We start from the raw sequence: 27,431 nt of genomic DNA, 5'->3' as shown, positions 1-27,431 counted from the left end.
ATGATACCCTCACACAGACACATGTGTCGAGCTACAGCTGACATGTGATGGTGATGTCCAGGTCGTATAGTTGGACTCGTTGTTTAGCGCCGTGTGTCACATGCAGGTTTGTGTATAGGTGAGAGCAGTGGGAGCTGAGTGGAGGTGGAGCTGATTTTACTGCTCGTATCAAAGGGGGTCACTTCAAACAGACTCTCTTCCAATCTCCACCTGTTTGTCTCTCAAGACACGTCCTGGCTTCATTCAGTGGCCTCTTCCTCCTTTCACTGGCTTTCATCCCTGAACCCGCAGCCTGACACAGACAGGAGCGTGTCAGCACTGTCCACTCTCAGCACACACGCAGCATTCCTCATGTGTACCTCACTCATATGCTGTTTCTTGATCCTTTACATGACGAGTTGTATTTCTCTCCCAAAAGTGTGAGGCACTTCTTTCTGTTTGCAGATGTTTTTAACTTGCTAATATCCTCTCCTCCTTTTCCCCTTCTTCTCTCCACAGGACCAGGAAACTGCAGATCAGAAACATTCCACCTCACCTGCAGTGGGAGGTTAGTTCCGATTTCCTCTGTTATTTTTCTTGCTGGGATCATTTACAGTCTGTGACTTCACACTGCCAGCAACCACACCACATTCCTTCCACCCACAACACTGCCTTCTAACGTCTTGTGAAATGAGTTGCTTTTACTGTTTGGATGTAGATTCTCTGAAAACCACAACAAAACTCATGTTAGCGTCTGTGAATACAGTCAGTAAAGCTAAATAATGGACGTTTTTACTTCTCCTCTGTCTATAGCCAGCCAGTCACAGGCTGCCGTACAGATGAGTGACAGGCATTTTAGTCAAAAACATGATGAGTGAGTCAGTGACATCCATTGTTGTAGCTTTTGATGAAGGCTTTTCTTTCAGTTTTTGTGAGTGTTTTCTGCATTTTATCAAATTTATTACTTAAAAATCTGGTATATTACAGCTTGAGTGCACCACTTGCTTATTCAAAATCTTCAAATCAGAGCAAAATAATGGCTACATTTACATGCACACTAATATTCCACTATTATTCAGAATATGACAATATTCTAAATTTGACACAGGTCATGTAAACAGCAGATTCCAGTTAGATATTCCAAAGTAGGTCTTATTCTGAAGCATGTTGTGATCATTATTATATTATTATTGTAGAATATGAGGCTCAGTCAGGGCTTTTAACATAGTTTCAACACACTCTTGCCTGTTCACAGTCACCTCTGTGCAATAAACAAACCAACAGTTTGTAGGGTGGAGGTGCTACACAAAAGAAAAGGCCAAATTACTGGTTGAAGGGAGAAACACAACTACTTTTAAACATTATTTAAGTCTGTGTAAAGGAAAAAATGGAGTTTTTCTTTTAAACACATTATACAAGTTCGAACACAGTTGCTTGAAAGCATGTCAACACACTGAGAAGTACTGAATTGTAGAGTGAGACCAGTAGCCTGTTTGTAATGATTTCTGTGTTCAGGATTTTTGGGGGTGACTTGAAACATGCCAGAGCTCTCACCCAGCACTGTATAAGCCCCATGAACTCAGATACGGTTCACACCACCTCCCCTCAGCGATGGCGATGTACTTCACATGTGTGGAGCCCTTCCTCCAAGCAAACTCCAAAAAGTAGTATACACAGAACTGTGGTCCATGTATGTCTGTTTGGGATTATAATGAAGCCTGAAGCCACTCTTTACTCACCCCTGTACAAACTGTGTTATTATCTAATAACATCAAAGACGAAAGTTAATTTTCATGTTTAATCTAGGGTTGTAATGTCTACAAATTGTCAGAAAATAGGGAAAAATGTCCATCCTAGTCCAAGCTGATGTCTTTAAATGTCTTATTCTGTCAGTCCAAAACCCCAAAGATATTCAGTTGAATGATGCATTGAGAAAAGCAGAAAATCTCCATATCTGTAAACAGCATTTTATGCTTGTTTTGCATGAAAAATTACTTTAAAGATCTTGTAAAGCAACAATAAATGTATGTTCTGACTTTGTCACACCACAAAAAAACATGTTCTTAACCACCCAGCCAAATTTGAATGATTAAATCAATCATCAGGTATAAAAAATTAGGTCTCAACATCATGAAAAAAAACTTTTCAGAACTCATGAACAACAGTTTAATGTTCTAACTTCAGAATTCAGTACAACTTAGTTCTCTTCACGTTTTCAGCAGCTCTGTTCCATATATAATGTGTTTAGAAGAAAAACTCTCCTTTTCGTTTACATGGACTTTAACCATGAATTGATTATCCAAAGAATTTAATAGTTTAATTATTTTATTACCACTTCTCCAACTGGGCAAGTGAATTGCTAGATTTACTAGCCTGACAAGGCATTTTTTTCTTGCCCTGGGTAAAGCAGACAATCCTGATTGTCAAGACTTGCACTGATGTCGTCCTTCCTGTCCTAATCTCTCATAATACTCATAATCACAATATATTAAAGTATATCAGCAAAGGGCTACAGGTTTGAGGAAAGCTCTGAAGGCCCCAAAATTTGTCAAGGGACAGCCCTAATAAATCTTACAACTTCAAACAAAACCAACTTTGTACAAGTTCCAAGTTCTGACGGACTTCTACCTACCCCAACCTTTGAAAGAACTCGCCGTGTTTCCACTGCAGGGACCAGGGTCTAAATTAAGTTGGCCCAAAAAAATCTGGCTTGGGGGTTAGTACTTTCCAAAAGTACAAGTTTTGCTGTGTTTCTACAGCAGGAACTTTTCCTCTTTTTATGGAACTAAAATCCTTCCACCCGTTGTTGTCTGCATTTCCACTGTGGTCTAGAGACTCGCAAAAGATTAGGAAAATTAGTCGGCTGACTTATTTGAAAAAGTGACAGCTGTTTTGTTTTTTTGTCGTCAGTCCATCTGTTGTCTGTTTTTGGTCATTGTACTTCAACACATCAACATGGAGTTCCAGAAGAAAGCAAACTGGTTGGCAACTGCAGATTTTTAGAAGTGGTAACTGAAATGAAATGCTGCGAGTACTCCACCGATCAGAAATGTTCAGCTCAGCAAGCCCCAGCCTTGAAGTTCCTATAACTTTTCAAGACCTATCCTCCTAAAAAGAACTTTTTAAGATGTAAAATAATGTCCCCAGAACTTAATTCAGACCCTGGTCTCTGCAGAGGAAACACAAGTTCCTCCAAAGCTTCCCGGTCCCTGAGGAAAGTTCCTGCAGTGGAAATGCATCTTTTGTTAAGTGGAGGGAGAGGAGTGAAGGAGGCCTCACTGAGTCAAAGCAGCATCACTGTCAGAAATGTGAGATGTACATGAGTCATGTGTTCAGAGAAGTGATCACCCTGCAGCCACACACACACACACACACACACCTACATGAGGCTCACAGATCTGTAGCTGACCCCTCCACTCTGAGAACCTGGTCCAGTGTGTCTGATACTGAGTGGTTTGATGTTGAAGCTTGTAATGCCACCCAGGCTGACCTCACTGCAAGTAAATATTTGCACCACTTTAGGCGTGTGTGTGTGTGTGTGTGTGTGTATGTGCAGGGTGTTTATGGGTCATATTTGCCTCCACCTCAGTGGGCTGACTGTGAATTGTGGGCCAGGATCCACACATTTCTGCGTGGATGTATCTGAACGAAAAGCTCCCACAGCTCTGTGTGGAGAAGAGCGACTTCGAGTGGAAGCTGCAGGTCACAGTGCAGCTGAAAGATGATTCCAACGGGAGCCCAGTGATTAGAATCGAACATTAACTAATAGTCATGTATTGATCAACTTATGGGCTAACTGTTGTAAGCTCTAACCTATTGATTGATGGTCACTAATTGCTGCAGTTATTTTGTTGCTCCAGCTGGATGTCGAAAACCAAGAACAGGAACGTTTAAGGACAAGAAGCTGAGAAAGGCAGAATATTGTAGCCATGAACAACTGTACAACACAATACACACACATAAGATTCAAACAAAATACATATGAACAACATGACATGACATATGTAAAAGCGAGGAAGTTGACAAAACTCAACATTTCAAGGCAACAAACTGCATTAGATTTTTCAGTTTTTAGCCCAACTCAAATTCTTAAGTTCTGAAGAAGTTTTACCAGCAACTGATCTTTAGTTGTGATGATTTACTTTACTTCTTTAGATAAACTTAAAGCTTTGACTTATAGAAACTCAAAATATTTCTTTCAAAAAAATATAAATTAGATTCATTGAAATGAAAGTAAATGTTAAAATTTTATTTTCGATTAGAAATATTAAATTTTTCAGGCACTAAAAAAAAGACAAGACAAGGTTCACAGCTTTTTTTTTAGTTTGTAAAACTCAAAGATTCGAGTTTATCTAAAAAAAAGAAAAAAAAACTTTAACTAAAGATTACAGGTCAGCAAAATGTTTTAAATGGTTATATGGTCATATGGTTTTTCTTGTTAATGTAGATCTAACTACTTCTGAATAGAGCTGCAAAGATTAATTGATTATGAATCGATTAATAAATTAATCAGAACTATTTTGGTCATCAATTGATCATAGGGCCGAATAACTGATCAGAATTCTATAATCACAATAAGATCTACTGCAGTTTTCAGATCACTGAATGCACAATATTTGTTAAAGGTGAAATGTCAAACTAAATATTGTGGTACAGATCCCTGAAAAAATAACACATCATAATTGCTTTAATATGTTTTTCAATTAAAATGAGAATAATGATGTAAAAGTGATGTTTTCCTTTAATATTGATCTGGCTAAGTATTCTTTTAAATTAAGAAATTCTCTGATTTCAGCTTCTTTAAATGTGAATATTTTCTGGTTTCTTTACTCCTCTCTGACAGCAAACGTCATCTTGGACTTTGATCAACATTTTCCACAATTTTATGACATTTTATAGGCCAAACACCTCATTCATTAGTGGAAAAAATGGTCGACAGATTAATTGATAATGAAAATAATCGTTACAGGAAAGACTTGAAAGATATTTTTCAAGTGACAAGATTGTGACAGGAGTAATTGATTAATCAAGAAAATGATCAAGAGATTATCAGATAATGAAAATAATCATAAGTTGCACCTCTACTTCTAAACACTAGACAGTGAAATTTAATTAATAATAGTACGGCTGCATGACATGGTAGAAAAAAATCAAATCAAAAAATCAATTTTCTTTTTCAGCAAAAAAAAACAACATGAAACAAAATAAAATCATGATGATGTGACATTTGTTGGTGTCTGAACCAAACAAACATGTTTTCTTTCATCTGGAGAAGAAGATGTGCAGGTCAGGACGTCTCTGCAGCTCTACAGTCCTTCATCATAAGACAGTCTGGAAAAACTGCAGCTCCTGCAGTTTGGTTATTGGCCATGTTGTGATTATTACAATTAATTATGCAGCCAATTGATATCACTGAAATATTTAACTTTTACTCTTTCTAACTTTGCATAATGTCATCATCAGTTTACTTTGCATCAGAGAAAATATTATCACAGATACAACAGTAAAGTTCTATTAATATATATGATTAGAGTTTGACTAACAGATGAAAATAGCCAAACAAAGACTGAACATACTGTTTACACCTGTTCTCTTGCTTTGTTTGGAGACATTTCCATCATATTTTAATACAGTTTTTATATATCTTGTATAGCATTTTGATTTCAGGACTTGAAGAGTTTTACAAGACATTTGAGGACGTCACTGATCAACATTTTTCACCATTTTCTGACATTTTATAGACTAAACTGTTAATCAATTAATTGTAAAAACAATCATCCATTTAATTGACTATGAAAATAATCATTAGTTGAAGCCCTGTGTCATATTTAAACAAAACTAAAATCAAGATTCAGCTTGTTTTTTGTAGACCATTACAAAACTAGTGCTTAGAACAGCAAATCTCTCAGTATGTGTGTGTCTGTGTGTGCCGTTATTGTTTTTTGTGAGGGTGTGGCACACTGCCTGCCTCCTCTGGCAAGCAACAGCCTGTGGGAGTGTCAGTGTGTGTCTGTGTGTGTGATTTGAATATGAGCCAGATCGTCTCCCTCTCCTCCTCCGTCTCTCCGCTGCTCTGATGCCGCGGTGTGTGTCCACACGGGGGCGACGTCTCTCCGCAAAGCTGACAGAAACATGTCATTTACCTGCAGCTGAAGCTCAGTGAGGGTCACATGTCACAGCAGCACCCAGAGAAGAAATCAGTGATCATGTCAGACAGGAGAGCTGTGCCTGAGCAGAGACACAGGAAACATTCAGTACTTCACAATAAAAGCATGAGGAAGCAAAGCTTGTAATATATCATTTATTTAGATGTGTTATTTATAATTAGACGCAACATTGCATAAATTTGCATTTTTTTAGAAAATTGACAATTGACACAACTTCAGAGGACAAGAAATCTTAGACTGTTCTCTGCATCAAAAATGTGCTCTAATTATGTAGTTGTTTGGTCCAGAAAATGTCAGAAAATGGTAAGAAAAAAAAAAAAAAAAAGGCCCAAGATGACGTCCTCAAATGTCTCGTTTTGTCCACAACCAAAAGATATTCAGAGAGGAGTAAAGAAACTAGAAAATATTCACATTTAAGAAGCTGAAATCAGAGAATTTGTCCATATCTTAATGAAAATATAATATATTTGCATTTAACTTAATAGTCAATCAGTTACCAATGAATCTTTGCAGCAATCTTTGGCACAGACAGGTGCCAAACTACATACATTTATCATATCTTTTGCATAATGAGAACATTTTTTATGATTTTTATTTTGTGCAATAGCAGAAGAAAAAATTAACGAGAGAAATACAAGAATCAAATTGTGCAGGCGAGATTTAAAATGGCTTATAGAAGGAATCTCACCTCAGTAAGAATTATACAAACACAAATACAAAAAACAATGTAATCCACAAAAGTGAGCAAACAAACAGCCACAGGAATCAGAAATCAGAAATCAGCCTGGTCTCCAGCTGAAGTGGAGAACCTGAGCTGTATTTGTCCAGCTGCTAAGAGAAAGGTTCCTACAAAGTTTGGAAAATGTGTCATTTTAACTGTCACGTTTCCAAGGTTGGGAATATGTTTGAATTTGAATATTCTCTTGATTTTCAACATAATCTGGTGTCACTCATGTAAACCACAAATCTTTAACATTTGAAATGAAACGATCATTCATAGTTTGATCAGTCCTCTGTTGAATTCTTACTCTGGAAATTAGTAAGTTTTAAATAATTATAATTCCAAGTACATTTTAAGAGCTGGTAAAATAAAAAAGTGGCCTTGATTTGTGGGTATAAAAGAATTTATAGGTAAGAATTTAGATTTGATGATAAAGGCTTTGGTTGTACAGGTGCTGTAGGTAAAAGCTGTAACAGCTCTGTATGAGTTCAATTCAAAGTGAAACTTGTGAAAAATAAAAGTAAAATCCTTCACTTTTACTCCGACTCACAAACATAAAAACTCAAACCAATAATTAAAAATACTCCAGAGTTGTCTGAAGTTTAAGAGTAGATGTCACTGTACAAAATATCATGATGAGTAATGTGTATCTGAAACAGTAGTTTCAGTCTCTTGTTTGCATTTGGTGTTCTTTATTCTCTGATTCACCAGCTGCAGAAATTCTTTCCTGCTCCAGTTTAGCTCTTTTTGTTTCCATTTCATCCACTGTCCTATTAAAATCACATCTGTTTTCAGGAACACAATGGATTGGATGGAGGATACACTGTAAAAAAATAAATTATTGTTTCAACTTTAAAAAGTTAGTGTCCAGGCTGCATTAAAATTTTAAACTGACTCAATTCAAAAAGACAAGTTGAGGTATAATTTTTAATGATTCAAAACAAATAAACCGTTCTAGTCAAATAACTTGATATTAATTAAGTTGTACTTGAGAAAACGTGTTCAAAAAGCTTCGGATATTAAGTCAAATCAACAAGTTTTCTATCACACTAACCAGCATTACAAACAAATTGGATTTCCTGTCACATTTTATCAGTTTGAAGAGTCAATTTAGACTTATCTTAAAGTGTAGACACACTGCAAGTTTCCATCATGTTCTCTTCAAACTATAAAAAATAAGATCTCATGAGAGCTTTAAGTCTAAAACAAAGCATGCTGGGAAATATATAACATATATAATATGCTGATCATGTTTCTTTAAAAACTGTATTGAATTCAACTCATCATTTCAAGTTAAAAGACTTAAGTTTTCTGAGAAAAAATATTAGAAATGTTTAATTAACTTGAGTAAATAAAACTTATATATTTATGTTAAATTCATGAAAAAAGATGAGTTGTTTCTGCTAAATTCTTGTATGTTTTTTTACTGTGTAAATCCTCATTTCTGATTGGCTGTTTCTGTGATTAAACATTTGTTAACTTAAGAGCTGCTTTAAAAAGTTCCTTTCAGACTTCACTGAAAGTAGCATCAAGTCATTTGTTAAAAGTTTCCTTTTACTCAAACTTAGCAAAAAGCTTTTTCACTCCTGTGCTGGCTCTTTCCTCCTCTTCTGAAGTGTAATTCTTCATCCTAATTCTTATCAGTGTTGGGGACGTTACCTTGAAAACTCACTTTTGTAAAGTTTGGTTAAATACGACTACTTAGAAAAAGTAGTTTAAAATACTTACTCTGAAGAAATCAATGTAAATGTGAAATGAAATTCTAGTGAAATTAAAATTCTAATACAAAAAAGCATGGCGGCCATCCTGTTTTTCAAGTGACAAGATTATAGCAGGATTAATTAATTAATTAATTAATCATTTTGATGTGATCCAAAATTCACAGTTGGTAATCAAGTTGCATTAATTTAATATTGTGATACTGACTAGGTTTTTATTAGGTAATTAGTAAGTGTACACACTGTGATACACACTGTAAAACCAAATGCTCAAAAGAATTATTTGCAGTAAGTGGTGATAACTTCAATTTGTTTCTAATTGTTCTAATAACTTAAAACTTGAGTGACAGTAGAATTTAAACTCATAATGATTTAATTGAGGGAAATAAGGTCCATCAAAAGGTCCCTAAGAGATTTGAAAGCATGTATTATTTAATACTATTATACTATTATTATATTACTTTGAAATAATGAGTTTTTATACTTAGAATTTATTCACCTATTGCAGTTAGAGGGTTGAATGAAAATTTTGAGTTACTGAAAATATTTGAATTGGCTTAATCAATCATTTTAATTTAACTGTAATCAAAGAGTACATGTAACTCCAAGTGTTCCAGCTCTGATCCTCCAACTTTTGAGTTTATCAACTCATGAAAATTGTGGCAAATGATTGCCTCAGTCTGTTTGAGTACTGATAACTTATTTGGGTTTGGGTTTGCAGTGCATCTTTAAAGTAACCCTGAGTATAGATCATTTTCAAGCCACCTCTCCATATATAAGTTATTAATATTCTTGTTTTATCTTTGCTCACTGAAATGATGATGATAATGCTGCTGTGTTTCCCCACATGATCTAACAGTCTTCTTTCTGTCCTTGTTCTCTTTTCTTTCGCTCTCTCTCTCTGTGTGTGTGTGTGTGTGTGTCAGGTGCTGGATGGTCTGTTGGCTCAGTGTGGGACCGTCGAGAACTGCGAACAAGGTGAGACGTCTGAGCTTTACCCTCAATTAACTTCAAGCCCGTCCGATCTTTGCTCTCTGGTTTGTGTACTGCACCGCTGACGTCTGCCATACACGCCTCATTTATTTTACTAACTGGAGAGCAGGAACAATACAAGCCAGTCAAGACCTCAAAACAGTCCCCAGTCCTGCAGGATTGTGGTTCCATGTGGCCCTCTGCTGGCCCCGAGTGGTGGCAGAGTGATAACTGTATGTCTGTCACAGTGACAGCAGTTGATTTATCAGCCAGTGTACAGCATGTCACAACCCTGTAAGTAGTAACTGAAACAATGAGGGTTCTGTCCTTTTTTTCACTTCCTTTTAGTTCCATTTATGTATGTAAGAAAATTTTAAGAAAAGTTTTTGTAGTTTTTGTACTTTCTGGCATCATGTGCCTTGTGTTACACTGGTTTTTATCTGCTGCCAGCTGCAGCCATCATCCATCAACTCTTTTAACACCGGAAGTGTCAGAAGTCCAGAACTACTGGAACAACCAGAAGCATCATTTTGACCTCCAAACTCTGATTATCTCTCATAATAAATACCAGACTAAGAGATTCATGTAGTTATTATGTCAGGTTATCGTTCTAAAAATGAAATAACACCAAAATGTTAATTCTGTAAAAAGTATTTATATATTTATCAACATGCAGCCATCACATGTAGTAACTGTAATGATTGCATATATTCACAGCAGTATTTTTCTGTAGGATAATAACCATCAGTGATCTGATTCAAATTTGAGATTCATCTAGAATTACTCAGTGAGAAACAGTTCCATGTATTTTAAAAGATTATAAACTGTTATGTTATTTTAACATTAATAATGAGAAATTTCCACCTAGAACCATCACAAAAATAATCCCAGCCTATGGGAAAAGACTGGAAAACAAAGACAAAAATAAAACCAGACAAGGTTGGAAGCCTTGCTGTTTTTAATAAGGGAACTTTCTTTCAACATTTAAGAGCTTCAACACAAAAATTCAGTAAGTTATAGGTGTTGAGACAAATGTTACAACCATCCCTGGTCTCCCCTACTTTATTTTTAACTGAGTCTAATTAAAATTTTGTATTTTAATGTTAAGAAACTGGAAATCAGGACCACTTGTTAAATTTTATTGATAGAGACAGTGATAGTTGCTCAGCAACCAAGATGCATCTGCAGCTGTCCAAAAAGTAATAATATGACAGTGAAAATATTCATGTGGATTCTTTTAGGAAAGTCAGGTACCAGCAGCAGTGTATTTTTGAATTCAACAAAAATAATTGCACATATAAATTTGAAAATGGTCAAATGGTTCTTACAGTATTATATTTGGTATTTTCTATAGTTTCATGTGTGCATGAATGTTTCTGTTTGTGTGTTCAAATAAATAAATAAAGCATTTTCTATCACAGTATTAAAATATTAATAATGTAGTGTTTTTAGGACTGCAACTAACAATTGTTTTCATCATTGATTAATCAGTCTCTTAATTTCTCAGTTTATTGTTTGATCCATAAAATATCAGAAAATGGTGAAAAATGTTTCCTGTCAGAGAGGAGCTGACCACAGACAAGACAAGAATTTAATTTGGGGAAAAAGCAAATCAGCCTGTGAGTCAGTGTGAGGATGCAGTCCTGTTCCTCCAGCTGCCCGCTCCGTGATGTTTCACACAGCTGGAGCTCTCATCCAGTCTTTCTTCTGTCTGTGTACCTGAGCAAACAAGTCTGAGATCTGTTCTGACCTGTTAAAAAACAAACACATGCTGCATCTAAGAGTTTCTTTTCCTCTCTTTTTCTCAGTGAACACAGACAGTGAGACTGCAGTGGTAAATGTCACATATGCATCCCGGGAGCATGCCAGACAGTAAGTTCCTCCATCATCCTTTACACTCTCTATATTTGACCTTTGTCTCTCTCAAACCAGCTGTTTTCCCATTTCTGTTTTTATTCTCCTTTCTTTCTGAGCCTTATTTCATGTTTTACAGAACTGTGTCAGAGGTATGTTGCGTGGTTGTGTATTTAACCAAACTTCTAAAATATGCTAGAATGCATTTCATTTAAATGAATATTTCAATAAAACTGCAGTGAGAATTTCAGAAAGTTATATGGCTGTTTTTATGCTCCACGTGTGACATCTAGTGGTCATGTAAGGAAACTGCAACATGAAACTTGAGCTTTGAGTTTGTGAGCTTGAACATTTCTAGTATTTATTTTGAATTTATAGACCTGAATCTTTTGAATCAAAATGATGAAATTATCATGTTTAATCACAGAAATAGCCAATCACAGATGAGGATCTACACAGTAAAAGATACAAGGATTTAGTGGAATCAGCTAATCATTTTTCTTTCTTTTCATTCATTTTTTTCAGATTAAATAAGTTAAGTTTCTTCATTAAATTTTATTTATTCAAGTTAATTAAACTTAAAATTTGTTAACTGAACGTGTTTTCTCAAGTAAAACTGAATTAATATCAACTTTATTTAACAGAAAAATTTGCTTGTTTTGAATCATTAAAAATGACCTCAGTTTGTCTGTTTAAATTCAGTCAACTTCAATTTTTAAGGCAGCCTGGACCCTTTTTTAAGTTAAAACAATAATATACAGTTACCTCTAAAGTAGTTCAAATGAGCTCAACCTTAAACATCTACAGCAGTAAACAGCAGTAACATTAAAACGATGATATTAATCCAGAAACATCAGACATAATAATACTGACAGGAACATTTCACTGTAACACGAATACCTTCATATTTCCATACTTTTACTTCAGTAAGGTTTTTCGAATGTAGGACCTTTAGTAAAGTATTTTTACAGTGTGATATTAGTACTTTTGCTTCAGTAAAGGATCCGAATACTTTTACATTCCTGACTGTAACTAAATCTTGATTGGGAGACAGATAATCATTGTATTTTTTTAAAATGATGTGCACCTCAGAGGAGTAACATCATGTCCATATATTGTCTGGAGAGACAGACTGATAGACAGACAGACAGACAGACAGACAGACAGACAGACTGCAGCACAGCTAACATCAGACAGACTGGTCTCTACAGAGGCTGTGGGAAATTATGCATGTGCATATGAATGCATGTTCACATGCAATGGGGTCATCTTTTCTGAGCTGCAGGTTATAAACACTGCTGCAGGTTGGCACTCATCACATATGATAAATAGTTTTATTTCATTCTCACTTCTGTCAGACACAAAGTCACAGAGCAGCCCTGGATGTGTCTGTCAGCAGGACACAGACAGACAGACAGACAGACAGCAGCACAGCTAACATCAGACAGACAGAGGGAGGAGCATCAACTTTACATTACTGTGAATGAATGATATCAAACTTGTAAAGGAGGAAACACAAGTTAACCTGATTACTGTTCACTCTCTGATGTTATTTTCTCTTTAGTTCTGTTTCATCCTCTCATCAAAGTTGTAAACACTGACACCTGCTTTGAGATAAGGGGGGGGGGGGGCCCTCACGTGTGCACCTTGTGTAGTGTGTGTATACAGGTTGACTGGCTTTCACTATAGACTACAGTTCATATTTTTTCTGAAGTTAGGTCCCATGGTGCTCCACTGGAGGGGCCATGACTGAAGCACTCCTCACTTAACTTCACTTGATGTGTGCCCCGTTTTTCATTAGTTTGAAAGTCTGATAATAATCATTTCCCATAATCATTACTATGACTATAATAGAAGAAAAACATAAGAGAAATGCAGCATGTAACTCTTGTCTGCCTCACATGCTGTGTGCAGTAGCTGACCCTGTGCTCGTGTCCCTCTCAGAGCCATCCAGAAGCTGAATGGATACCAGTTTGAGAACAATGCCCTGCGCGTCTCCTACATCCCAGATGAGAACTCGGAGCTGGAAGGAGGCCAGCGGGGGCCCGATAATGGCCGGCGCCCTGGCTATGGGCCCCGGGGTGGGCCCCGCGGTTGGTCCCCGAGCTCCGGGATGCCCCCCAAGCCTGCGCACGCTGACATCCCTCTGAGACTGCTGGTGCCCACGCAGTTTGTCGGAGCCATCATCGGCAAAGAGGGAGCCACCATCCGCAACATCACCAAGCAGACGCAGAGCAAGTGAGTGATGAACAACGTCTTCTGTGTGTGCACAATGTCTACACAACAGGAAGACACTGTGTGCACACCCTTGAAAATGCACCTTGAAAAGTGCTTGAACTTTTATTTGCTGTTAATTGATTGATTTATTGATTTATTAATCCCTGGAGGGAAATTAATTGTCATAGCAGCCAAAGTACAAGACAAAATACAGAAAATATACATGACAAGTACACAGGATGCACAGAGTACGTCCAGTTGCAATGTAAATAAATACTAGTAGTCACTTGATTTGCAGATTCATGTGTATACTACAGTGTATGACCATGGTTACCATGGTAACTCCTGTTTTCCTGTCACTGCAGGATCGACGTGCACCGCAAGGAGAATGCAGGCGCTGCTGAGAAGCCCATCAGCATCCACTCCACCCCTGAGGGCTGCTCAGCTGCCTGCCGCATGATCCTGGACATCATGCACCAGGAGGCTAAAGACACCAAGACGTAGGTTCTGAATGACAATCACATGTGTTTGTATTCACATGAGACAGCAGGACAGAACGTTTGGTTTGTGTTTGCAGAGCTGATGAGGTTCCTCTGAAGATCCTGGCTCACAACAACTTTGTTGGACGCCTGATTGGGAAGGAGGGACGCAACCTGAAAAAAATTGAACAGGACACAGACACCAAGATCACCATCTCCCCGTAAGACACACACACAAACACACACACACACACACACACACACACACACACACACACACACACACTTTTATTTAACTTCCAAAATCTATAATCTCTCTTGATAAATACCAGACTAAGAGATTAATGTAGTTATTCTGTTAGATTATCTTTTAAAAGATGAATAACACAAAACTGTACATTTTGTAAAATGTATTTATATGTTTATCAACATGCAGCCATCACATGTAGTAAACCTTAATGATTGAATATATTCACAGCAGTATTTTTCTGTAGGATAATAACCATCAGTGATCTGATTCAAATTTTAGATTCATCTAGAATTACTCAGAGTGATGAACAGTTCAATGTATCTTATGAGAGTCTAAATGTGTTATTTTAATATTAGAACCATCACAAAAAATAATTGTAGCCTATGGGAAAAGACTGAACGAGAACAAAAACAAAAAAAGATGAAACATTGTTTTTTGTAATAATTAAGGGTACTTTGTTTCAACATTTGAGAGCTGCAACACAAAAATTCAGTGAGTTATAGGTGCAAAAACAAAAAGTGCTGCAACTGTCCCTGGTCTCCCCTACTTTATTTTAATTGAGTCTAATTAATTAATTATTTGTTTGGAAATTGAGACCACTTGTGTATTGACAGAGACAATGATAGCAGCTAAGCACCTGAGATGCATCTGCAACTGTGCAAAAACTAACAATATGAAAGTGGTGATATTCATGTGGTCAGTATGACTGCCTAAATCTGAAACAGGTAAAAAAAAAATCACATTTTCTTTGCATTTTGTTTAATTTATGTTAAAACCATTTTAAATGCAAGTACAGACACTTTTATGAAAAGTCAGACAGCAGCAACATTGTATTTTATTATTTTTTTTAATTCAGCAAAGTTATTGTAGGTATACATTTGAAAAGGCCTCGGCTGCTGTGGTGTTAAACATCAGTGACCTCTCTGTCTACTGTGTGCAGACTTGTGGAGCTGACACTGTACAATCCAGAGAGAACCATCACGGTCAAAGGCACAAGTAACGCCTGCTGTCAAGCAGAGATGGAGATCACCAAGAAGATCAGAGAGGCCTACGAGAACGACGTGGCTGCTATGAATGTGAGTCTTGAGGCAAACACACACACACACATCCTGTATTATACAACACAACCTCAATGTTCCTATAAACTCTGTGTTGGTTATATACATATATATATTTAAATGCACATATATATTGGTCCCTCCAATAAATTGTGATGTTGCAGTTTGCGCAAATTCAAGCAGTCCCCATCAATTCTGTGCAACCTCACACACACGCTTGTAAACCTCCTGATGGTTTCTAACCTGCAGCCTTCCTCTCTACAGCAACAGACCCACCTGATCCCTGGACTCAACCTGGGTGCTCTGGGTCTCTTCCCCTCCTCCTCCAACATGCCCCCACCCCCACCTGGAAACACGTCCGCTGCTGCCCCCTACAGTTGCTTCGGGGTAAGAACACCTGCTCAGTACATTTCCACAGAGATCCGTCAGTGCAGACCACCTTCTTTAATGCTTTGCTTTTGTCAAATGAAACCTAATAATCCACCTTTGTTTATTTTCCCCACATTTCCTTCACTTGAAGTTGTGATGTGTTGAGAAAATTCTAAAATGGGCAAAAGAAATCTTAAAAAAAAAACCTCTGATACACAGAGAAATAATTCAAATGAAGGCTGTTTTTTCTGAAATGATGACTTTGTTGTTCCTTGATCAGAAAACTTTTTGTAATTTTGGATCCCACACCAAATGTAAATATCCTTCAGCTGTAATCTTGTATTTAGCCAACATTTATTTTCACAGTTCTTAAGAACTGATTATTTTGTATTTTCTTGAAAATTCCCCTCCAAGCCAGTTTTAAGAGATAATCACAAAATCCTGTTGGTATGTCGGTCAGTGTATCTTTTGGTTACTGCTTTTTCTTTTCATTAAAAAACAAAACTTGATTTTCATTTTACAAAATTTAAAGTTAGATTGAAATACAAGGTGATTTTTTTTTTCTTTTTCATGGTTAAAAAAAGGGTAAAATGTTTGATTTGCATGTTTCTATTTCATAGTATTTCTTAGAATATTAAAAAAAAAACGTCAGCTCAAATAATGTTTAGAAGTTATTATTTTCTCAAAATTTAACAGTAAAATAACTCCAAATTTTACATAGTTATAGTCTGAGTCATCATGGACTTTCAATTTTGAAAATTTCAACATAAATTATGAATGGTATCATGTTGTATTATGGGAATGGTTTTATCACATTAGGACTTATTTGGTGACATCACATTCAACAAGACTTCATGGATCATGATTTGTGATATAATGTGAGAAGTTATTGCTGTTATGTGAGTCCTTCATCCTTTTCTTTTTTTTGTATTGTAAAAAGAAAATCAAACAACCACATGTTTTTTGTTTTTTAATACCTGTTTCTGAATGGAAAATGCAATGACCAAAAGACAAACCGGCTGCATGTCCAGGTGTTAAACTGCGATTTAAGATGAACGCAGAGAAAAAAAAAAAAAAAAAACACATGTACACATCCATCATTCTGCACAGTGAGGTCACAATAATCAAAATGAACTGCTGACCACAGTTCCAGTAACATGACATTAATCCCATAAGAGATATTGAATTAATGTAATGAAATGTTCACTTTGTGTGTGTTCAGGCTCCAGAGCAGGAGACAGTCCATGTCTACATCCCAGCACAGGCAGTAGGAGCCATCATTGGAAAGAAGGGACAGCACATCAAACAGCTGAGCCGCTTCGCCGGAGCCTCCATCAAGGTCTGTACTTTCTACAGTTATCATGCTACATGTTGATTAATCCTGTCACAAGGTGAGGAGGGTTACTTTAAAAATGTGTTCTGATACAGTGACTGTTAAAAAATCAGTAACATAATCCAAGTATCACAATATTAAAGTCATGTAATTTGATTATTTTATATTATTTTGGATTACCTTAGTATAAAATATGGTGAAATTGTTCAACCTAATAAAGTTTTTCAGGGCTGCAACTAATTTCATTTTCATCATAATTAATCAATCAAATATTTTCCCAATTAATCAATTAGTTGTCTGGTCCATAAAATGTCAGAAAATAGTGACAAATGTTGACCAAAGCTCAAGATGACGTCCTCTTGTTTTGTCCACACCTCAAAAATATTCAGTTTACTGTCAGAGAGGAATAAAGAAACCAGAAAATATTCACATTTAAAAAGCTGAAATCAGAGGATTTGGACTTTTTTTCTTTAAAAAAAAATACTCAATTAATTTATTAGCAAAACAATTGTTAAATAATAAATGATTAATTGTTGTTAGGTTTAGTTTAGTTTGTCCAGCTGTTCCTTACTTAATTGTGTGCAATTTATTGATTGATTTAAAGACAAGAAATGTTGAAATTACCACCCAGTGAATCATTTTTTCTCTAGAGATCATGATAATGAATTGACAGCTGTGTGTGAACTGTGTATGGTAGGATATCTGTCTTTATTTTAAAACTGTAATCCTGCTAATAATCCACATTTTTACTAAATGTGTCTGTAATTTGTTTATGTCTTTTTTAGTCTGTAACTTTAATGGAATATAGTTACCTGTTTTTGGTATCCAGATTACATAATCCCATTACATGTAATCCCAAAACGTGTTCTGTTGCAATAATTTTCCTCATGGATTTGGCAAAATTATATTTTTGTTACACCCACAATTCCACTTTCTGTTTGATTTACTCACTAAATCTCACTAAAGTGTCCTCTTAAGCCATGTTTCCACCCAAAGTACCTGTAACTTTTAGTCCCAGGAACAATTTTGAAGGAACCAGACTCCTGCTTGTTGTTTTCTGCCCACTGTGGTCTAAAGACTTGAGAAGAAGAAACAGATGAGACTTCAATAAATACAAACTAAGAGTCTCATTTGTTTCTCATAAAACAAAGAGAAGACGATTGTGAGATTGTGTTTTTCTCTTGATAAACTCTTGAAGCTCAGTAATGTGTGTCTCCTCCCCTGTAGATCGCTCCAGCTGAAACTCCAGATGCTAAAGTGAGGCAGGTGATTGTGACGGGACCTCCTGAGGCTCAGTTTAAGGTAAACACTAACAAGCAGCTGATTCATATCTATCTATATATTATGTTTTAGCATAGTATCTTATCAATTCATGGGTTATTAACGCCTTTTGTGTCCCTTATGCAGGCGCAGGGCAGAATCTATGGCAAACTGAAGGAGGAGAACTTCTTTGGGCCTAAGGAGGAGGTCAAACTGGAGACACACATCAAGATGGCTGCTGCCGCTGCAGGAAGGGTCATTGGCAAGGGAGGCAAGACGGTAAGTCGTCTGAACCTTAGATTACAGTCCCTTCTTGCTTATCATGCAATGGTTGCCATAACAAGTATTGTACTCAAGTGGAGGTGTCTTTAAAACTCAGTTCTAAACTTTGTTCTAAACCTTTTTGCACTTGCAACATTCATAATATTGTTGCTTCATACTAAACCAAACTTTGTGTCTACAGGTGAATGAGCTTCAGAACCTGACAGCAGCTGAGGTGGTGGTCCCCAGGGAACAGACACCCGATGAAAATGACCAGGTCATCGTCAAGATCAATGGACATTTCTACGCCAGCCAGGTACTCCTGCTACCCTGCTGCTGCTGCTGCTGCAGTAGGCTTTAACTTTTAACTCACTTTAAAAGCATGAAACCAGTGCTAGTACAGGCTGTGCTCCTTGTACTAGCCACATAGGGCTAAAGTGTAATAATGCCAAAGTAATGACAGCATTTATCAGGGACTAATATCATGTAGTTTTCTTCCTTGGTTTGGCTCTTAACGGTTCTTTGTGGCACTTGATAGCTAACTTTCCTTCTCTACAGAACAGACTTGTGGTGTGATGTGGGCCCCGTTCTTTTCTCTAGTTACATGCTTCCTCTTCATCACATAATTAGTAAGCATAGAGTATCATTACATCTTTATGCTGATTTCAGCTGCAACTAAAGATTATTTTTGTTGTCCATTAATATAATTATTTTCTCGATTCATCGATTAGTTGTATGGTCTATAAAATGACAGAAAAAGGGCAAAAGTGTCAATCAGTGTGTGTCCCAAAGTCCAAGATGACATCATCAAATGTCTTGTTTTGCCCACAACCCAAAGATATTCAGCTTCCTGTCATAAAGGAGTAAAGAAACCAGAAAATATTCACAGAATCTTTACTTGCTTTTCTAAAAGAATTACACAAATTGATCAATTATTGAAATAGTTGATGCTAAATTTATTAATTGATTATTATTATATTAATATTATTGATACAGTAATAGGCTGTTAATACACCACTGACATATTATGATGTAAGGTTGATGTGGTGTCTACAGAACAGAGTTGTGGTGAACCTCAAGTGTCGATTCTGGGCCCCATTCTTTTCTCTATTTACGTGCTTCTCCTTCATAACATCATCAGTAGGCAAAGAGTACCAGTATATTTTTATGTAGATGATATTCAACTATATCCTTTTCCCAACCTTACTGACACATCATTTTCTCTAACGAATATTTGCATTAATTCGTTTTTTTGGTCACTAACACCCAAATAAGCTGTAAATATTTCACTGACATATAATATAAAGTTGATGTGATGTGGACTCCTTCACTCCCCTTTTAGCTCTGATTTGATCTCCATCAACTGGGAAAAAATATCTGTTTTCTTGGCTTCTTAATGCTTCACTGTGTTCACCAGCTAGTTGATAACATTGTCTATCTGCAGTTTGATGCTAGTATAAATAACAAGTATATTTTTACGCTATGACTTATAAATAATATCTCGATATTTTGAGGCTGTTCCACAATACACAATATATATATCGCAATATACACATTTGCTCTAAAATAACTAACCAATATGGATGCAATATGGACAAAATCAAATATCACAACATTTTTGAACAAAAATCAATGTTGCTACATTATTGTATTGTTGGTGCTTTCATGAAAAATGAACACAGATTTTTAATGAATAATCATCAGTAATGTAAATATCATAAGTCAGTGGTTAAAGGTAAATAAAAGAACATCTAGTAACATCAGTTGTGTTCAGAAAATGACATCACTGTTAATGTAATGCAGCCTTTAAAACCAGGAAAGCAAAAAAAAAATCTATGCCATATCACAATTTAACAATGTCCAAAATCTAAGACCTTATCTAGTCTTTTATCATGATATAAATATGATAGCAATATAATATCAATATATTTGCTAAGCTCTATTATTACTCACAGATCTTGACCTATGCAGCTCTTCATTTGCCACAAATCATCTCATCCTTCACATTTGTTCTCTGTCCTCCAGTTGGCTCAGAGGAAGATCCGGGACATCTTGACCCAGGTCAAACAGCCACAGAAAGGTGGGATGGGCATGGGCTCAGGCCCGAACCCCGAGGGCTTCACAGAGATGGGCAGCCCTACACAGGGACTGACTCAGGATCACCAGCCGCGCAGGAAGTGAGGGTCCCAGCACCCTCCTCACATGCCGTGGGCCCCCCCTGCCTGACGGACAGACAGACAGACAGACACATGCACGGACGGACAGACGGACGGACGGATACAGGAGAGCGACACACGAACCCAGCGATAGACAGGGAGAGATATAAAGAGGGAGGGAGTACGCCCGATAGTCAGAGAGAAAGATCGGCGTTTAGAGACGAAGAGAGAAGATGAATAAAATCAAAAGATGAAATGAATTAAAAAAAAAGAGGATTAAGATAAAAAGAAACTTGAGAACAGAAACCAGATGCCAGGCCAGAAGAGAGACTGATTGAGGATGGAGGGATGAAGGAAAGGAGGGATAGAGAGAGGGAGGGGCAGCGTCCTCCTAGTGTGCCTTGGTCGGGCTGCAGCCAGCTCCTCATCTGCTGCAACTTTAACAGGTCCTGCATCAGACAGGTTTAAACAACATGGCCGACATTACTCTCCCTGTAAGGATGGCGCCTTACTGCTGTTGTTTACACCTGTCGACCTGTTCAGATCTGCTGCAGAGGGGGGAGGCTGGCTCCACTCATCTTTGTTTCTGAGACACACTAGCAGAGGCCTGTTTGTTCCTCTGTCGCCCTGTACGGACCTCTCCAACCATCTGCAGTCAGTCCTATATTTTAAGGGTGGTTTTTTTAAACATAGAGATATATGTATAGAAATGTTTTATTCAGAGCTATTATTGATAGAATGCAGTGAGGCAGAGCCGGGAGAGGGAGCAGGGAAACTGCTGCAGTGGCACAGGGGGATAGGTCATGGGTCTGGCATTAGCCCCACCCACCCCTAACATCCTAGCCAATGAGAGTCTAGAAGAGGGGCCGCAGATGTTAACACTGCTCTTTAAAGACCTCTCTGAATAGCGGAGAGATTAGAAGAAAAAAAAAGGAGAAAATATGAGGTTGTAAATATATAATCTTCATGTAAATGTTAAGAAATGCTGTGTCTGGCCGCCTTGCCTTTTTTAAAGGGGTCTTCTGTATATTTCCCAGTTCCTTGTCTATGATATGTAGCATAATGTAGCCTACAACGAGGCGGGGGGCTGGGGAGGCACTGAGCTCCCCCTTCCACGTTTAGCCGTGTGGCGGAAGGCGCAGCAAGAGACAGTAAGGGGAGCGGAGGTCGCAGCTGGTCCTGCAGTTCTATTGCAGCGGCTTAGCTCACTCATGTGAAACCATGATAAAACAACTTTATAAAAACAGCCAGCCTATGCTAGGTGGCTAGCGGCCCGCACCTTAAACGGCATATTTTATATATATTATATATATATGATATGTGAGTTAGCCCGGCCCCTCGGGTGAATGTATTGAAGGCAGCGAGTCAGGTGTGAGGATTTCTACACCTGTTTGAATTAGTCCTGCAATGACAGACAGACAAGGTGTGTCTGAGACCTTCTGCTCATTGCCTTCCACCAGCGCTAGACACTCGAGGCCAGTCTAAGACAGGATGGCTTTCTCCTCAGAGGAGCTGGGGTCCTTAAGACCATCACTGCATCAAAGCCGCCTTTGTTCATTTGGACAAACATGGCCTCTGATGCTTGTATTAAAAATAAATGTTTAAGACTGGCCTCAGCCGAGCGCCGGAACCAAAAAGGCGAAGTCTTCCAAAGCTCCTTGCCTTGAGCTCAGAGAGGGTAAAATCAGTCTGAAGGGGAGCGGCTTCCTCGTTCTCTCTCCCAATCTGCCAAAGGCCTGTGGGCAGAGCCTCCAGACCCTGCCTGCGTATGATAATGAGGGGCGGGGTCTACGCCTGGACGCTCTCGCCAAGATTAGAACAGATTAGAGAAGAAATGAAAAAGAAAAAACCTACCTCAGGGTAAAGTTACCTCAGTATTCCTAACTTTTTTTTGCTTGCTGGTGTTTTATATAAGAAGAAAAAAAGAAAAGAAGAGCTGATAGTCCTGAATATTTTTTATTTTTTTAAAGAAAAAAGTATTTTTTTTTAGGTATTGTCTTGTTGCTTTGGTTATTTTTTTCTGTTTTTTTTTTTTTTTTTTTTGTGTGATGATGGTTGAATGAGCTCAGGATGACGAGGAGGCTGTGTTTTTTCCCCAAAGCAGAGAGAGATAAAATGCTGGTCTAGAGCAGGAATGGGTTGGGTGCCATTTTGCCTTTTCTAGGTGAGGAAACATGCTCTCTGTCTTCCTGAAGTGTGATTGGAGCAGCCGTTGTCTGAAACGGAAGATTGGCCAATGGGGAGTGGTGTTAACTCGAGAGAGGGTCCTACAGTGCACACGGTGACCAAACGTACCACTGGATGTTCTTCTTACTGAGCTCATGTCATCAGGGGGGATACTAAAGATACAGACTGATCCATCCATCCGTCGCAATTAGTCGCTGCGACACTGTGGCTGCTGGTCCACCTTGTGCCCCGAAGGACCTCCCTCTCCTGCCTTATTGTGATGACATCATCATGAAGCGCCAAACATTATGAGAGGGCTTCAAGTGTTCAAGTGGTTGAGGTCCTCACCTACAAAGAAGACGTGTGAGAGTGAGCTAAGTAAGCTCTCACCCTGTCTGTCTATACATGTCTCCTTTGGAGATTGGAAACTTGTCAGATCAGAGTTGTGTTGAAACCAGCAGAAGTGCTCCATCTATAGCTTGACTGTACATGGGGAGTGGTGTTAACTTGAAAGGGGGCCCCAAGGTGCACACGGTGGCCCACCATGCCACTGTGTGCTCTTTTTACTGAGCTCATGTCATCATAGGTGGGGTACTAAAGATACAGGCTGAACAATCCATCTGTTGCAATATGTCACTGCAACACTGTGGCTACTGGTCCACCTTGTGCCCTGAAGGACCTCCTTCTCCTGCCTTATTGTGATGACATCATCATTTAGCGCCAAACATTATGAGAGGGCTTCAAGTGTTCAAGAGTTTAAGTTCCTCACCGACAAAGAAAACTTGTGATAGTGAGCTAAGTCAGCTTTCACCCTGTCATTTTTTATCTAGCTCACTTGGAGGTGAGGAACTTGTCAGATCAGAGTTGTGTTGAATGCAGCAGTAGTGCTCCATCTATAGCGTGACTGTACATGGAGACAGCAGAGGGCATTTTACCCACACACACAAGCCTGAACTAGCTCTGACTTCTCTGAATGTGAATATTTATTACCTGTGCACTGACCACGACACCTCAGATGCTCCCTGTTGGCTACATGTGTGCTTGGTGTGTGTTTGTGTGTGAAAGCGAATGCAGGTGTGTGTGTGTGTGTGTTTGTGTTCACTGGTTTTAAATGTTCATTTTTGTCAGGGGATGTGGTTGGGTGAAACTTTAGAAAAAGCAGAAAAAAGTAGGACAAGAACCTATGGCCCCTCCGTCTGTGTTCCACCTGACTGAGGAGGAAGACATCCAAGAACCTTTGAAAAAATGGGAGCAAAAAAAAAGCTAAGCAAGAGAGTTTAAAAACAACATTAACCCAGCTGAGTAATAGATTAAAACCTGTACATAAGATGTTAAAAAAGGTGATCACAATACTTTTGTATTTTTGGAGAAAAAAAAGCTAAAAAATTCCGAATGGGAAAAGCCGTGTAGACAGGAAAGATTGCGCCAAGCCAAGTCACTGAAGGACACTGCCAGATAACTCCCAATCTTTTTAATGTCTTACCTGCAGTCGGCGTCATCCACCGTCAATCTTCATCGGCTACCCCAACAGCTCACCATCAAACAGGGAAAAGTCTATTCTACCGTGTTGATGCTTCCATTTTTGTCCAGAGGGGGGTAACTTCACAGTTCAACATGGTTGCCCTGTGTTAAGTTTCCACCCCTTTCCAAACCATAGAGCTCTGTTCACAACCACCAAGACACACTATTTAGGATTCATTATTCAGCCTGCAGCCATTTGGATTGGTTAGGATTCATTTCTTTATTATTTTTTTGTTTTTATTTAGTTATGACAATACAGCAAGCTTTATTTGGACGTGACATCTGGGGACGTACTGTTGCACTAATTGAAGAAATATGTCGACAAACGTCAAACTATCAAAACGACTGAGAACCTCCTGTGACACCTGATGCAATTCTTTAAAGAAAAGAGGTGGAGAGTGGAGGGAAGAGGAGAAGGAAGGATGGGAGGAGGGGAGGAAGAAGAAGGGAGGTTCCACTATCTCCTTTTCTTACTCTTCCCCCATTGTCCTTCCACCAAACAGTTTAACGCTTTCTCCTTGTTTTTTTTTTTTTTTTGCCCTTCTGTACTCCAGGAGAAGAAGAGTGAGATGTTTTTATTTCCTTTTATTATTAAAAAAAAGAATCATTTCATTTTTGGAGCGGGCGGGAACGTAAGGGTCCCTCGCCCTCTCTTGCGCTGGTCTCCATCGTGTTCGTTTTGCTCACTTCTGTTCAAGACCTTTCGATTTTCATTACTTTAACCACCTTTTTTTGTTTGTTTGTTTTTTTACAATCAATGTTCTGACTCTTTTGGAAAAATAGTTGAATTTGATCATGTTTTCTTCTTTTGTTTTTGAATGCACAAATCTATTAACAAAACAGCTACTAAACTCAATGAACTACTAACATGTAGCTCAGTACACGACAGACAGTAACTGTGCCAAACACACAGGAAGGGGCTCAGTCCAGAATGCAGTATGGAGCCATTTGGAGCAAATAACTTGTAATACTGAACGCATTGAAGAGCTCTTAAGATAACGTCAGTAGTACTCAGAGTGAAGATTACTACATTCAAATGGTGAAATCTCATCTTGGAACTGAACTCTTCTCATCTTGTTTTTGTATGTACAATAGAGCCGAGACATTTTATGGTTGTTGCGTTTCCACAGAGACGCACACAATGCATACGACTCCTGCTCTGTGGCAGACACAAATCGAAGCCTGCATCCTGACTGGGACAGAAATCCATTCTTATGTTTCATCTGGTTTTCATCAGAACTGGCTCATTTCTGGGTCCAAAAAGTGACCCTCCTCCTTCTCTGTCCTATTTTTATGCAAGTTGAGTGATGTATTGATAAGTTGTATCAGCTAGGACAGAGTTTGGCAGTGTCAGGTGCCACACAGTGTAAAAAAGCTCATTATAGTCGTCACACACTAAAACTTCAGCATCAAGCTTACATGATTTTGTTTTTTCAAGCTTATTTCAAGACTGTTTGAAAAGAAAAGGATCACACCAGTGCAGGTTTCTATAAATCACTGCTGAGCATTTTCTAAAACATCATAAATCATATAATCTATAATCTGACCATTAACAAAATTGTGTTTTTAATACTAAAGCCAGTGATTCCCGTATGCGTAGCGTTAATTTCTGAACATACACACAACCATCGCTCCAAATGGACGAGGCATCCAAGATGCACTGGAGTGCATCTGCCAACGTGGAGTTAAAAACAATTATATCTCTAGCCTTAGTCAGATGTCAAATGTGACAATTATGAGCTTAAAATGTCCGTTCAGCAGCAGAGTCACAGGAGTCAGATGTCAGATGTGACAAAATTAGGCTGCTTGACAGCTGGGTGCTGGAAGGGCAAAAACTGCAGGCCTAGCATTGCCAGCCAGTTGTAGCTGGTGCTAATTTGTCAAGACTAAGCCTAACTTAGCTAAACCAGGCAAGCTTGAAAAGGAGCCAACAACACAAGCTGCGTGTACTCAACGTTAGCGTTACTTTACAACTTGTCTGTAGATGTCAGTCAAATACGATAACTTGAAACTCAACCAACCTTCTAAGCCTTCATTTTGTTGAAAGTAAGAGGAAGAGCTAAAGATCTAACATTTGATCACAATAATCACATTAACATTACAGATCAGCTATTGAGCTTCATAACTGATATCTTTATCTGTAAAATGTGACACAGGTGAGTCACGAGTTTATTTACTGGTGGGAAGATTTCCTCACCATGGAATCGGGGCCCCACTGGGCTCTGGGCTCCACAAACCAGCCTTAGTTGATATTATACTTTGGTGATCTAAATTATCCAACACATTTCCAATTAAAGATACAACATGGAGAGTTCCTGCAAAAAAACTTAATTTACTTTTAGTGTTTCTCACCAAAAAGCACTAAGTGTATCATTTAGGTGTAATAAAAAAGTTCAGTCACCTCCAACAGTCATTCTCCTTCTAGCTTGAGGTTGGTCTCCTGAGAAACACATGTGGCTTCTGCCTTCTGTGGCTGATAATTACATCATGAGAGCAGTGAGACTCAACTAAACCCTTACAGCTGCAGGCCGTAACGCCGGAACAGTGAGCTGGAAAATGCTAAAATGCTCCCCTGAGCTAATGTTACATGCCAGATGGTTTATTACATGGAAACATCTGAGAGGTCGTCCTTAGAAACTGATTGGAAAAGGGCAGGCACTTTCAAAAAAACCTCAAAAAACTTCAGACTTCAGTGTCGCTCTTCTCCCAATGGAGAAATACTCTTTTAGAGCAGCTTTAGGTGTCTGCAACCGGACTGTTAGAGTGCAATGAAATGCACTGACAGTCGTGGAAAAGCGCGTTTTAGAACATGCTCAGCACTGACGTAAACTGTGTGCAGTAAATAGGCTACAAACCCACTGGTGTTGTCCTTTAAAGATTTTAAGCTTGGGAACTGAGAGTTTTGGGTGAATTATCTCGCCTAGCTTCTTGTTTGTGGCAGCAGAGTACA

General features: G+C 38.2%; 1 protein-coding gene across 1 annotated transcript in view; it reads left to right on the top strand.

Annotated features, from left to right (window-relative positions):
• The window catches only part of igf2bp1 (insulin-like growth factor 2 mRNA binding protein 1), an 83,506-nt gene extending 56,699 nt beyond the window's left edge, over nucleotides 1–26,807 (top strand). Inside the window, exons 3-15 of the mRNA XM_084743726.1 lie at nucleotides 499–547; nucleotides 9,512–9,563; nucleotides 11,366–11,429; nucleotides 13,356–13,649; nucleotides 13,994–14,128; nucleotides 14,206–14,328; nucleotides 15,298–15,433; nucleotides 15,680–15,802; nucleotides 17,007–17,123; nucleotides 18,345–18,419; nucleotides 18,525–18,656; nucleotides 18,841–18,954; nucleotides 20,664–26,807. Of these exons, the coding sequence (XP_084599852.1) occupies nucleotides 499–547; nucleotides 9,512–9,563; nucleotides 11,366–11,429; nucleotides 13,356–13,649; nucleotides 13,994–14,128; nucleotides 14,206–14,328; nucleotides 15,298–15,433; nucleotides 15,680–15,802; nucleotides 17,007–17,123; nucleotides 18,345–18,419; nucleotides 18,525–18,656; nucleotides 18,841–18,954; nucleotides 20,664–20,819 (1,570 nt within the window). The 3' untranslated portion in view covers nucleotides 20,820–26,807. The remainder of the gene's footprint in view (nucleotides 1–498; nucleotides 548–9,511; nucleotides 9,564–11,365; nucleotides 11,430–13,355; nucleotides 13,650–13,993; nucleotides 14,129–14,205; nucleotides 14,329–15,297; nucleotides 15,434–15,679; nucleotides 15,803–17,006; nucleotides 17,124–18,344; nucleotides 18,420–18,524; nucleotides 18,657–18,840; nucleotides 18,955–20,663) is intronic.
• Nucleotides 26,808–27,431: the final 624 nt, after the last annotated feature.

The sequence above is a fragment of the Lutjanus erythropterus genome, chromosome 19 (genome assembly GCF_056507025.1).
Source record: "Lutjanus erythropterus isolate fLutEry1 chromosome 19, fLutEry1.hap2, whole genome shotgun sequence".
In the NCBI taxonomy this organism is placed as follows: domain Eukaryota; kingdom Metazoa; phylum Chordata; class Actinopteri; order Lutjaniformes; family Lutjanidae; genus Lutjanus; species Lutjanus erythropterus.
The sequence above is the reverse complement of the archived record's forward strand: the minus strand, read 5'-3'. Positions and strand labels throughout refer to the sequence as shown.